The 15,147-nt window shown below is 32.4% G+C and overlaps 1 protein-coding gene across 2 annotated transcripts in view; it reads left to right on the top strand.

Annotated features, from left to right (window-relative positions):
• LOC115886713 (laminin subunit gamma-1-like) overlaps positions 1 to 15,147 on the top strand; it is an 82,177-nt gene that overhangs the window by 44,182 nt on the left and 22,848 nt on the right. For both annotated transcript variants that reach the window (XM_030905984.1, XM_030905985.1), the window contains 2 exons: positions 9,401 to 9,766; positions 14,485 to 14,960. In XM_030905984.1, the coding sequence (XP_030761844.1) occupies positions 9,401 to 9,766; positions 14,485 to 14,960 (842 nt within the window). The remainder of the gene's footprint in view (positions 1 to 9,400; positions 9,767 to 14,484; positions 14,961 to 15,147) is intronic.

The raw sequence follows: 15,147 nt of genomic DNA on the forward strand, positions 1-15,147 counted from the left end.
ATCGATAAATCGATAAATCAATAAATCCATAAATCGATTAATCAATAAATCCATAATTCAATAAATCGATAAATCAATAAATCAATAAATCAATAAATCAATAAATCAATAAATCAATAGATCCATTATTCAATATAGTATATAATAGATCCATAAATCAATAGATCCATATATCAATAAATCAATAATTCAATAATTCAATAAATCAATAAATCAATAAATCGATAAATCGATAAATCGATAAATCGATAAATCGATAAATCGATAAATCGATAAATCGATAAATCAATAAATCGATTAATCAATAAATCCATAATTCAATAAATCGATAAATCAATAAATCAATAAATCAATAAATTGATAAGTCGATTAATCAATAAATCAATAAATCAATAGATCCATTATTCAATAAATCCATAAATCGATAAATCGATAAATCAATAAATCAATAAATCGATAAATCCATAAATCCATAAATTCATAAATTCATAAATCAATAAATCGATAAATCGATAAATCAATAAATCAATAAAGCACACTGTTGGTGGCACATTCATTTGGCTCTTAAAAATTAACCAAGGCATGTGTTGACATGAGTCAAAAAAGAAAATGCTCAGGAGACATGGTTCTGATCGAAAAATGAAGTTTTAGGAAAAGTTACTAACGAAATTACTGCACAGGGTGTTTTAAAGTTAAGATAAAAAGCTGTTTCCTGTTTAAAGAGCCAAATACTGAAGTTAATATAAAAGTGAGTTAATGAATTAAAATTGATAGTTGATGGATAGATTTATATACAGTTTGCAAAAAAAATTCATGAAAATAGGGCTAAAAGTAAGAAAAAATATAGCACTTTAAACTTGACGAAAAAATTTCTGTTGCATTTCTAACCAAATCAAATCGTTAAAAGCTTGTTAAAAGCACTTGGAAGAAAATAATAATAAATCGAAAAAAAATAAGAATAACCTCCTGTAACTACGAAACAAAGCAGAATCGAACCTATGTTGACATAAATACTAATTTTACATGGGGAATCTCCCCACGAAAGATTGCACATGTTTCTTAAAACACCCTGTATATTAGACCTCAAACGTCCGATCCTCAAAAATATAAATGCTTATAATTTTGCATTTATATCTAATTGATAAAATTCCCAACCATACTGAGCCATAAAACCATCAAACTACAATAAAACTTTAAAATTATTATTAGAAAGTTATTTACTTTTAAGTTAATGACTTGGGGAACCTTTTATACACCAAGACACAACAAAACGGGAATTTAACAACCAAAGTTAGAGACAAAGACCGTAAATTTCTTATTTTATATTCCCCTGCGAACGGTTGTGATTTATTTCGCAATTTCACGACACGATTTATGGTTTTTAATGAGGGGGCGCCCACACGTGACATTTGTCCCAATTAGATGCAGGTATATCGAGTGAATATCGAGAGATCTAAGAGCCGGTAGAAGAACGGAATTCATAATAGATGCAATGTAAAAAATTTTAACTTATTGCAATAGATTTAAGTGGTTTAAGAAAAAAAACGTACGCTAATAGCTTATGATCCGATGCTCAAACTTGATTAATATTAATCTTATTATGTCAGTCCAGAAGCTGTATAATAATAATTATATAAAAAAACTAATAATTATTAAAAAATGTCTATACCTATAGTGTGACCAACGGATCTGTAGCTACGGGGTATCGGCAGGGGAACGCAGTTGTAAACAAAACACGCCCAATTTCATTCATAAAATAGGCATGGGCGTACGGTGTTATATGAAAATAATGTGTATCATAAATATAATACTCAGATTAATAATTTTTTTCAAAAAACTTTATGCTGTTTGAATCGTTACTGTTGAGTTAGCAGATAAACACTAAAAGCTTTTATATTATGCTAAAAGCACCCTTAAATATTTTGAATCATTTTATTATTGTGTTGTTAATATAATAGAAGAAATAATTACAGCTGGGGGTTGGAACCTTTGGTGTTACACAGCAAAATAAAACACTAAATCAGTACAATACACCAAAACACTTTTAATTTTACACTGGACCACGTTTCGCTAACCATGTCTGCCATCAGCAGATGATCAAGACTGAGTCTTGAGGTATATTTATTTATATATCTGTACTAACTATATTTTTTTCTATAATACATAATTTTAGATATAACTATTTCCAGCAAAAAAAAATCTTGAAAATAGTTAACTTTGGAAGCGCAAACAAAACATAATTTTACTCATCAGTAGATCTGATATTGCCTATTACACCAGATATGGTATCGCTCCGCCAGCAGTTTTTAAAGGTTAGGTCATTGTCTACCCATATGTTACATCCAAATAGATAATACTTGGCTATATTTTCGAATTTCGCGTATATATATTTATATCTCTCTCTGCAATATAATGGGCCGCTCCATTAATATTTATCTGTTATTTTAACATTTACGCCAAAAAAATTCATTTGATTTTAATAACCCCCTAAGCGTTTCCCTGCAAAAGGAAAATTCGATTCTTCCTGCAATTTTTGCAAAAGCTTTCTAATTGTGGGGACGAGTTTGAATTCGAGATAAAATCTATTTATCAAATTCCTGACCACTTCGAAAAAGTCGTTGAGCTTTTCGACAGCAGTCTCACGTGGTCGTTTCTTTCCAGAGAGGATATCATTTTATCGGGGTTAGTTTTCAGCCTTTTTTTTATCTTCTGTGTGAATTTTTTTATAGCCGATACGCTAACTCCGGTATAAAGAAATATCCGCTCAAGTTTACGTTTAAGCGGCAACTCAAGCGAACTCTCTGTAGCTTCTTCATCGCAAACCCTATTATGAACACAAGGAAATACACCAAATGAGATTTCATCCACGTTATTATTAACTTACCTATATAAATTAGCTATTATTTCTCTTGTCTGACTATGTAGCGTCTTACCCTTAACAAATTTATTCGTTTTAAAACACAAATATACGATCAAACTTGATATTAATAATTAAAAACTACGAACGAAAAACATTATAACAAGATAACAAAACAATAAAACACAACTTAACTATCAAATATACTAAAAATATAGGAATAAAGTTTAGGATAACCGGTATAAAATAATGAAATAAAGTAATAATGATCAAAAAAATGACACCGCCACTGGATATTTCAATAGTATTCAATATTCCTACTCTTTTCAGAAGAGACCGTGAAGTTGGGGATAAAGCAAGCGAATAGGAAAGGCGTAAAAGCCATGGCAACCGCGTGGTAACAAATCCTGTGACGTACTCGCCAATCATGTTCGATGAATAGGCGGCCATGCGCGGCGATGCCGGTTTGCCAATGATATCGTTGAAAATCTTCAACTTTCATAATAGGCAGATTATACAGAATGAAAGAAATAAGTTATTAAATAAAACATATCGAACAATATGAACTACGTTAAAATTCCTTAGTAATATACGTCAGAATATATGCTAAACACATTATATATAATAAAAATATATTAAATTTATAGTTCATGTCTGGCAATTTTGCAATTTTATAGATAAACGTGGCAATATCGATTTTTTTTTCTCGCATTCCTTCCGTAGCTACAGATCCGCTGGTCAAACAGTATGTCTCGGATTCATCTCTCCAAAAAAAATCTTTATGGGTATTTAATATTATAATATTTAATTTAATATTTTTTATATCTATTATTTTATGGGTATTTTTTTATTTTTTTTATGATATAATGTCATTTTAACAGAAAGTCAACGGTTTCTTGTAGACGTATCTGTTTTAAAAAAGTAAAGTGTTCTAGAATAGTTGAATTTAAATATTTTAAATAGTTTTTTTCTTTATTCTTTGTATTTTTTTTGCTTTCGACGACGGAAAGAGATAAACTTTCCGAAACGTTAAGCATTTTTTTTCTTTGTTAGGCAAATTTGTATAACTGTAAACATAACTTCTGACAAGCAGTGTCCGTTTAGGTTTAATTATGCGTCCAGACCTGAGGAGTCGAGTGCGAGACGAGCGCGAGACATTCGAAATTCGCTAAGTGCGGACGGGTCTCGCAAGAGACCCCTGTCGGTTTTTCGACGGACTTCCCTGTCGTTTTTTGCGGACTTCCCTGTCGGTTTTTCGACGGCCGATCAAAGTCGGACATGTTAACACAAACCGGTCACCTTTCACTACGATCCAACTCGCTTGTCTCGTGACAGGCTTGCGTCAAAAAATGGATAGAAAATGTCTTGCTCTCGTCTCGCACTCGTCTTGCTCTTGCATCGCTCTTGTCTCGCACTCGACTCCTCAGGTTTGGACGCACCATAACGCAGGAGTGTTTACAAAAAATAACTATTTTATTTTGTAGATTTTCTTGCAGTGCAGTGGCGAAATATCCATAAAGAATTGTTTTGGAGAGATAAATCATTATTTTTATTCCTTAATGAATTAATATAGGATTATATCGTCTTGGTTACTCTAACTATAAATAGAGCTATAACTTCCTTGGAACATTATTAACGGGAATGAAGTTGAAGAAGTGAATGAGTGAAACCATAATTCCCTCTACTATTATAGGTACCAACCATGAAATACAATAAAGATTTTGAGTAACATTATACGGGGTGTCCCAGAAATATTCTCTTTATCGTTTTTCAAATAAGTTCAAAATAACGGAGTTATTTTACTTTGAAAATCTCAAAAAAAAGATTTTTTGCTAAAATTTTGAGAACAACTGGATCTCTGGATTTCTGGATTTTCTTTCTTGTAAATTTAATCTAATACCTATGTTGTCATATTATCAAGAAATTATGTTTTGTAACTAAAAAAAATTCCAAAAAATTTCGGGAAAAATACCTCATAGGCGTGTTTCTGGGGTTGAACTATACTACCAGTTAAAATACTTGCACTTATTTCTGGGACACCCTGTATACATAGATCTTTTATACACTTTAGTACAATATACTTCAGAACAGTATATGTGCCGAATTCAAAGGCGTTTTTTTTTTGACAAAAGCAAAAGACTGAACTCGATTTATAAACTTTATTTCGATGTTATCTTTCTTTTTTCTTCTTCTTGGTTTTAACATCATCGTACGCCCTTATTGGCTAAACAAAAAAATACACACAAATTAATAAGTCCATATAGGGTCAATCTATTGAGTTATAACGAGCGCTTGGCTATCTAAGAAAATCCATTAAGGCGAGAGAATACAGATATGGAAAAAGTACAATCAAGCGGGCGATTTTCTCTTTACAGTTAATTGGCAAACTGGTATCGAAATGAAGTTAGTCGTTAAGCAAATGGCATGGCGCCGAACTGGGCGGGAATTTATCGACATAAAGAAATAATTACGGATTTTATGAGGATGATGACGTAATAAATGATGACCGTTTTGAGAATCTTCGTTTGGAAATAGATAAAAATTAGAGAGATTGAGTAACGACGTATTAGCAAAATAAAAACACTAAATCACCACAATACACCAAAACACTTTTACTTTTACACTGGACGCGCGTTTCGCTAACCATGTTAGCATCATCAGCAGATCATTATAAGCTAAAGTACAATCTACAAGTTGAGCGTTTATATACTTGCCCAGTGGGCACCGAGTGGGCGTGGCAAAATCTAGCCAACCGAGTCAGAGCCAACTGAGCGTAACAGTTAGATTTCCGCCACTAGAGTAGTATGAACAAAGAACTTGAAGGAATTGGACCGTTGTCTCTGTTCATACTATCTTTACATTTATTAATTCTGATGCTTTCATATGCATCTAATTGCCTGTAATTTGAGATTTGTTTAATTAATTTTAAATTATTAAGATCTATCCCAAGCAGCATTTGGACGTCGGGACAACGTTGTGTCACGCGACCAAACGTCGGGGCGCAACGTCGGCACAACCTCGTGCCAACCCTAGTCTGCACTAGTTTGGAGAATCATTTTTGGGTCGAAACGACGTTGGATACCGACGTTGGCTAGAAGCCTAATTTAGTACAAACTGCAACGTTGTTTAAAATCCTAATTCACAGAAATATAAAACTAATATGGCGTCTAAGTCGCGTTTTATCCTAAATTGGGATAATTATAGTAAAAATATTATTTTTATGATTTAGTTAGAGACATATGTCAGATGGCAGTGAAGGAAAACAAAACAAAAGTATTTAAGTGTGGAGGATGTTTGAAGATCATAATTATTGAAACACTTTAACCGACTCTGTAACTCGTTACCCAAGGCAAAAAAGTTAAACGCAAACAACTTTATTGATAAATGTATTGTTTCTACTTTGAAAAATACTAATGGGCTTTAAAATTAAAGAAGTTTTAAAAATTTTCTTGAATTTTTTTTTTAGTAAAATGAGAATAATTTATCCGCAGTCGAAAAAATTGTTTCCGCGTGTTTTTTCGGGTCAAATATTTCAAGTTAATGTATTCAAAAAGCAGGAATTGCTATTTTAGGAACGAAACATTTTCTTATTTAACAACATGGCAGCTTTCATTTTGTTGTTTTGGAGATTAAGATGGAGTAGTTCGAGTAGTCGCATACTGGACTAATAAAGTCGCAGTTCGGCCGTAACAGGTAGTATACTAGTCGCAAGATTGCCTAATTTAGTCATCCTAGAGTCTAGCTTGTGCCGCTCTCTAAAATCTAAATAAACGAGGGAGTGGATAAACTATCGGTAATATATGTCGATGTATTTTTAAATTTAGTTTTATATGTACCTTTCTTATGTCCCATTTTAATTAAGTTTTTTTTATAAAAACAAAAACAGCACTGAACTGTCTGACTGAACGGAACAATGAAGTGAAAATTTAAGATTTAAGGTTATGGTTCAATACACTTGCAAAAAGGTAGTGACTCGACGTCCTGCCAACGTAAGAATAAGGAAATCTAAACAACGTTGGAAGTAGTAAAACAGGCGACGTTTGCATAACGTTGGAATAGGTCCTGAAACTGACGTCGGAAAACTCTATATTGTCCAACGTTGTAACTACGTTGTCCGAATCACCTAAAGATCACTTAAGCATAAATGGTTACAAGACAATGTTTATTCGACGTCGCAGAAGCTTCTACTTTGCTGTAGTACTAGTCCAACGTCGGCACAACGTTATAAAAACGTTTAAATTTATTTTAATACCTAAGGTAGGGAGCTAACTATTTTTTGTAACTAATCCAACGTTGTGTTTAGTAAACATGTGGTCGCAAGTCGTGAAAATGCTACTTGGGTATACAATGTTCTTTATCAACAATATGTTCGGCAACACAAGATTTATCCGGTCTACCATATCTTATCTGAGCTAAATGTTCTTTAAATCTAGTTGATATTGATCTTCTAGTTTGCCCAACATATTACGTTATTGCCCGACGTATTAGACCAAATTAATTGCACAAAATGTAAAAAAGTCAAGTCTGGCAACGCAGTACAAAAATTTGAGATATCTCATGTAAAACTAAGCCAGTTATTTTTATTGTTCTTTTTTTATTTTTTAGTTATAATGATCTATGCTATTGATGAATATAAACATTTATAATGATATTGATAATTATACAGGGTGGTCCGAACTGTATTCCGGAAACTTCGACAGCATATCCTGCAGATAAAAATAAGTAAAAAGTTCGTATAAATGGATGTTCTAAAATGATTAGTTTCGGAGATACAGGGTGTAGAAGTTTCAATTTTATTTGGATTTATTCCAAACAATTTCTGAAATAACGTCAATATTTGGATGAAAATTGGTGTCGTTTTTTGACATGAGAAATTTGATTTTGATGTCAATATGACTTCTACTTGTAGAGGGCGCCACCTACATATTTTTTAACTGCTTTGAAGAGTAATAACTTTTTGTCCGTACTTGTATAAAACTAGTGAGTTAAAAAATATACATTTACGACGTCTTTTACGCAAAAAAGGTCTCTTGGTAAAAATCGCTACGAGTAATGGTTCTCGAGATATTTGGAATCGAAATTATCCTGAAAACTAAAAAAAACTAAAACATAAATTAAACATGCGTTGACTAAATAGTTATTAAAGTGAAATCATCAATTTGAAATGTTTTTGTACCAAAAGTTCAACAGAAACTGTTTTATCATCATTTTTTCTAAGAAAATTTTATGAATAATCATTTCAGTCAAATAATTATATCTACTATCTAGTCAACACCATGTTTATTTTTTGTCAATAATGACATGTATTGACTATTTCCATTGCAAAATAAAAACACTAAATCACCACAATACACCAAAACACTTTTACTTTTACACTGGACGCGCGTTTCGCTAACCATGTTAGCATCATCAGCAGATGATTATAGACTAAAGTACAATCTACAAGTTGAGCGTTTATATACTCGCTCAGTGGGCACCGAGTGGGCGTGGCAAAATCTAGCCAACCGAGTCAGAGCCCACTGAGTGTAAAAGTTAGATTTCCGCCACTAGAGTAGCAGGAACAAAGAACTTAAAGGAATTGGACCGTTGTCTCTGTTCATACTGTCTTTACATTTATTAATTCTGATGCTTTCATATGCATCTAATTGCCTGTAATTTGAGACTTGTTTAATTAATTTTAAATTATTAAGATCTATACAATGTTCTTTATCAACAATATGTTCGCAACGCAAGATTTATCCGGTCTACCATATCTTATCTGAGCTAAATGTTCTTTAAATCTAGTTAATATTGATCTTCTAGTTTGCCCAACATATTTCTGATTACAATCTTTACAAGAAATTTCATAAATACCTGACCTTTCCAGTGGAGGTGTTTTATCTTTTGGATTATCTAATAATTGTTGTAATTTATTATTAGCACTATACACAAGTTTATAATTGACATTCTTAAAAATTCCTTTTAGACCACGGGATAACTCTCTATCAAACGGTATCGAAAAATATTTAGACGTATCTTTCTCCACTTGAAAAGTCGAATTTTCAGAAATCATCTCCATATTGCCATTCTAAATATCTTGAGTAACCAAGTGATATATTTTGCGTAAAACATGTATAATTTTTCACTCAGTAGTTTTATACAGGTACGGACGAAACGTTATTAGGTACTCGTTAAAACAATTAAAACATGTGTAGGTGGCGCTCTCTGCAAATAGGAGTCATATTGACATCAAAATCAATATTTCTCATGTAAAAAAACTACCAGACACCAATTTTCACCCATATATTGACGTTACTTCAGAAATTATTTGGAAAAAATCAAAATTAAAATGAAAATTCTACACCCTGTATATCCGAAAACAAGCATTTTAGGACACACATTTATTAGAACTGTTTTGCTTATATTTATCTGCAGAATAGACTACCGAAGTTACGGAATCCAGTTTGGACCGCCCTGTATAGAAACAAAGATGTAAAAAATAAATATAAAATAATTAAAAAACAATAAAGGAAAAAAAATAATTTTTATTTTATTTTATTACAGAATGCAACTGTAACGGCTACTCAAACCGATGCATGTTCGACCAAAAACTCTACGACGAATCTGGACACGGTGGACACTGCCTGGACTGCGCCGACAACAGAGACGGACCAAACTGTGAACGATGCCGTCCGAACTACTACATGAGAGAAGACGGATATTGCACTGCATGCGATTGTCACAAGATTGGCTCGTTGTTCCAGCAGTGTAATTCTCAAGGGAAATGCCAGTGCAAACCTGGGGTAACTGGGGATAAATGTGATAGATGCGCGGACAACCACTACGATTTCTCTAAATCAGGTTGCAAGTCTTGTGATTGTAACCCTTCCGGATCAGCGTACAATACTCCTCGATGTGATCCATCTACAGGTAATCACAGTTTGTCTTTTATATTTCAAAATGTATCTAGTACTCTTAAAGAGTGACGCGCTTCCGTTCTAAATATATTTTTTTAACATTTTAATAAAAAAAGAAACATTTTATATTATTATAATATACAGAGTTGTTCACCACATACGACACGGAGTATTGTAGCGAAACCATTAAATTTTTACAAATTGTAAATTTTAGATTCGTTGAAGGGCTATTAGAGCTACAATTTAAAAATATTTTTACAAGACACAGAGTATCCCAAATAAGTAAAAAATATTATAGTTGTATTTTTTTAAATGGAACACCCTATATGTTACTCTATTTTTAGGTTCTACGATTGAAATAAAGGTAAATTTGATTAAGGTTTATCACACTTAAACCTTACCGTTTTTGAAATATTTTCAATTTTATGAAATTGCAGTAAAAATTTTAAGGCTTCATTTCTCCAAGGGTATCAAAGATTTTAATACTAAATATTTACTGAAGTTTATTTATTGATCAGATATTGTGTTGCAATAATAAACAAAATACTATCTTATACAGAGTATCTAAAAATTTATTTTAAATAATTACTAGCTTTAAACGGCAATAACTTGTTTATTTTAAATGGAACACCCTATATATTTTACGTGAATCAGATGCACAATGTAATTGTCTATCAAATTGTATTATATAATTTTTTACCCATCTCCTCAAGTTTTCGTAGAAAATGCATTTTCTAATAATTTAGACCTCATTTATCACTATACCCATGGAATATTGACATTTTAGATTTTTTTTAAAGCAACAAATGTACAAGAACAGTACAGACTAGTAATATTATCGTTTTTAGCAAAACGATAATAGTAGTGATGGGCAAAACTGTTATTTTTAGATAACAGTTGAAACTGTTATAGTTATTTATAAAAAACAGCTTAAAATAACAGCTTAAAAATAACAGGTTTCTTTATTTTATTGCTAAATATCTGAAAGAATATGAGGCGGTCACCGCCAGGCGTATTAACGCAGTTGCAACAATGACGTGCTCGGTGGTAGTATTTCCAGGGTGTCATAACATTTCTAAATATCGATTGTTATCTAAAATACCTCTCTAAAAACGGGGGTTGTTTACAAATAAGCGCTGTTTACAAATTGCGATATAAAAAAGCCAAAATGCCGCCACTCGTCTATATCTATAAATTCCGATCTACCTACGCCCTACCCCTCGATCCGCGTAGATTCTGAATTGCGTAGCAGTGTACAGGGTGCATCTCACTCGACGGGCGAGAAGCTCTTCGTTATGATTTTACCATTTGCGGTCAAAAAATAGCAATATAAGAAAATGTGTAGTATATTCTTCATAAGTAAACCAACTACACACTAGAGTTCGAATTAATTTTACACTTAAACTAGCATGTACAGTTTGACAAATATAGGAAGAGACTTGGGGATAGCACCGGTCGCGCACACGATAGAGAGAGAACGCATTCGGCGGAAGAGAGATGCAGTTACGCTACGAAAAATCTGATTGAAGCAAATTTGTGGGATGTCCACTGCGCATCGGGGGGCGTCTCTTATTTTATATTTCTCACGTCTCTAGCTATACTTGTTAAGTTGTACCCGCGACTTCGTTCGCATCGAATTATTAATTTGTAATGGTGATGATAAAGCAAAGCAAGAATTTCCATTAACATACAAACTGGATAAAATTTTCTCACATTTGCCAAAAATATGCTTTAAACGTCGAGCAGTTTAAGCAGAATCGTGGTTAATCAATTACTCAACTTTTTGGAACACCCTGTATTATTTTTTAAAAAATTTCAAAATATGTAAAAAAACAAAATAAATTATGCGTGTCCAATCGTTTTCCCGAAAGACTAACCGTTTTTTAAATAATAAATATTGTAATATTTGAGGGGCGTTTTCACCCTCTTGGAATTTGAGATTCGAGAAACCCCTCCTTATCGCACCTCTACACCCCACAGTCAATCCGTTTACCAAAAATCAGCTTTAAACGTCAAGCAGTTTAAGCAGAATAGTGATTACTCAGTGGTCATATTTTATGAAACACCCTGTATATATTTTGTAAAAATCTCAAAATATGTAAAACAACAAAATAAAATATACGTGTTTAAGAGTTTTTTCGAAAAACTCACCAGTTTTTAAATAAAAAATATTCTAATATTTGAGGGTGGTTTCACCCCCTTAGAATTTGAGTTTCGAAAAATCCCTTCTTATCGCACCTCTACACCCTAAAGTCAATCCGTTTTCCAAAAATCAGCTTTTTACGTCAAGGGCTTTAAGCAGGATCGTGATTAATCAATGACCAGATTTTTCAAAACACCCTGTATACATTTTTAAAAAATCTTAAAATATTATTCTGAAAATTTTTCAGAATAAATAAATACTTAAATATTGAAACTTAATAACAAAGTATTGAAACATACAGCGCCATAATATCTCGACCTCCGCCCGTTATGCTCGTAACAGGTTGAAAAACAATATGTATCTAAAACAACTGATGCGTTATTCTCCAACCTGTTTCAAACCTCCGATTATCTCGAACGCCGTTCTGTTATGCTCGTAACAGGTAAAAAAACAACATAGCTAAAACAACTGATGCGTTATTCTCCAACCCGTTGCGAGCCTCCATCGACAATCGACCGATGCAGCAGCGCTCCTTTCCCACTCCTGTTATCTCGACAGCCAGGCGTTATGCCCGCAACTGTTTCAAAAAAGCTGCTTCTTTTATATCCTATTATTTTTAAGCTGTTGTCAGCCCAACACGACGCGCCGCGCCGTAGCGCATACCCCACTCCGTTGTCCGTTGTATCTCGCCGCCTGTATCGATGGTTGTCGAAATAATAGGTTTTCCATCCATACTAGTTGTTTTTTGGAATTGCTTCGAGCAGCATCGAATTTCGTGGCGGTGCAGAGCGCTGACTTCGTTTCACGAACACTCGATCTCTGCGTGTTGTTATTTTATATCTGTTATTTTTTAAAAGCAGTAACGGTTGCGTTATGTTATTTCTAAATAATTGTTATAAAATAACAGATAGTTAAATAACAACCCATCACTACCCATTTGTATGCAAAAAGAAAACTATTTAAATCTTTATAAAAGAGTATACCATTAATTAAATATAACACCATTATTTCCGCCCATATACTAACTAATTACATACTTAATTGTGTTCGTTAATAAATTATTATAAATAAATGTGGATTTGAGTCAGAAATCAATATAATAATAAGTTATCAAATTAAAGTCTTTGTTGTTATAAATAAGCATTTATTAAAAAATGAAATATCATTTTTAAGGTGTTACTTTTTATCACACTATCTAATGCCCATACAAAATTCAGTTTTTTAGTATTTGGAGCAATTATTATTAATCAACGCAAACAGTCAGTTAATGTAGTTTGAATACGGCATCATATTAATTGGTCCTCTTTAACAAATATTTAAACAGTTTTTTTTTTATTTTTTAATGAAATAAACGAATTATATCGACAATATTAGTATCTGTACTCTTTAAAAATTTGGTACATCTTTAAAAATGACCTAAAATGTCAATAGTCCATGGGTATATTGATAAATAAGTTCTAAATTACAAGAAAATGCATTTTCTACGGAAACTTAAAGAGATAGGTAAAAAATGGTTTAATATAATTTGATAGACAATTAAATTGTGCATCTGATTCTAGTAAAATATACAGGGTGTTCCATTTAAATTAAACAAGTTATTGCCGTTTGAAGCTAATAATTATTTAAAATAAATTTTTAGACACTCTGTATAAGGTAGTATTATTTTTATTATTACTACACAATAACTGATCACTAAATAAACTTCAGTAAATATTTAGTATCAAAAATTTTGATACCCTTGGAGAAATGAAGCCTTAAAATTTTTACTGCAATTTCACAAAATTGAAAATATTTCAAAAACGGTAAGTATAATAAATCTTAATCAAATTTACCTTTATTTTAATCGTAGAAACTAAAAATGTAATAATATACAGGGTGTTCCATTTAAAAAAATACAACTTTGATATTTTTTACTTATTTGGGACACTCTGTATCTTGTAAAATTATTTTTAAATTGTACCTCTAATAGTCCTTCATCGAACCCAAAACTTACAATTTGTAAAAATCTCATCGTTTAGCTACAATACTCCGTGTCGTATGTGGTGAACAACCCTGTATAATATAAATTTTTGGACACTCTGTATAAGGTAGTATAATTGGATATTAGTATGATGTTCAACGCTTTCAGTACATCGACGTACCTAGATCTAGCAGTTAACAGAGCACACTGTCTAAATTACCATTGATTACGTATATACGTAAATACGTAAATTACGTATGGTTTAATCTTTTTAATGTTCTTTATCTAGATCTAGGTTTTGAACTAGATTTTCAAGTATCTTCCATGTACTCTTACTCTGAGCAAAATTCAAATAAATTTGTTCCACAAAATCAAAAGAGTTGCTTATTTCAGAGACACTGCCATTTGCGACCAAATTGAGATTCTTAGCAGCACTATTTTTTATTTATATATAAGAAGTAATAAGGAAATGATCAAAAATCAAGTATCATAATCCAATTAGTAATGTTCATCAATTAGAATAATGAGAAAAAAGCATATGTGTAGTTGGAGCAAATTTCTACTCTTTGGCTGTATTATTATCAACCACATTCAAAGAAAACTCATAACAACTTTATACATTTTTCAGGTTATTGTTTTTGTAAAGACAACGTAGAAGGCAAACAATGCCAAGACTGCAAACCTGGCTTCTTCAATCTTCACTACGACAACGAATTCGGATGCACTCCTTGCTTTTGCTACGGCCATTCTTCCCAATGTAAATCAGCACCGGGGTACTTCGAGTACCTCCTAGAAAGTACCTTCGCAAAAAGTTCTGAAAAGTGGAAAGCCGAGGACCCTTACGGTAGAAACGTGCCGTTGAAGTACGAAGGGATCAGTCAAAGTATTGGTGTCCAGGCTAAGGAGGAAGAGGCTATTTATTTCGTGGCTCCACAGAGGTTCTTGGGTGACCAAAGAGCTTCCTACAATCAGCTGTTGGATTTTTCTTTGAGAGTTGGCGATAGTAGGCCTATTCCTACTGCAACGGATATTATATTGGAGGGTGGGAATTCTTCAATAACCAACACGATTTTTGCTCAGGATAATCGAATACCTTCAATGGAGGTAAGTAGCATTTGTCACTTTAAAGGTTGATTCTCACTATACCTTCCGTTTCCATTCCATATCCGTTCCGTATTTTTGGTTGTATTCACGCTATATACATATGCTTCCGTTCCGTATCAGTTCCATACGTTTTATTGGAGAATTTATATCATTACGAAAGTGTTATTTTAAAAATTTGTATCTTTTG

The sequence above is a fragment of the Sitophilus oryzae genome, unplaced genomic scaffold, assembly GCF_002938485.1.
Source record: "Sitophilus oryzae breed Bouriz unplaced genomic scaffold, Soryzae_2.0 scaffold_494_pilon_pilon, whole genome shotgun sequence".
Classification (NCBI taxonomy): Eukaryota; Metazoa; Arthropoda; class Insecta; order Coleoptera; family Curculionidae; genus Sitophilus; species Sitophilus oryzae.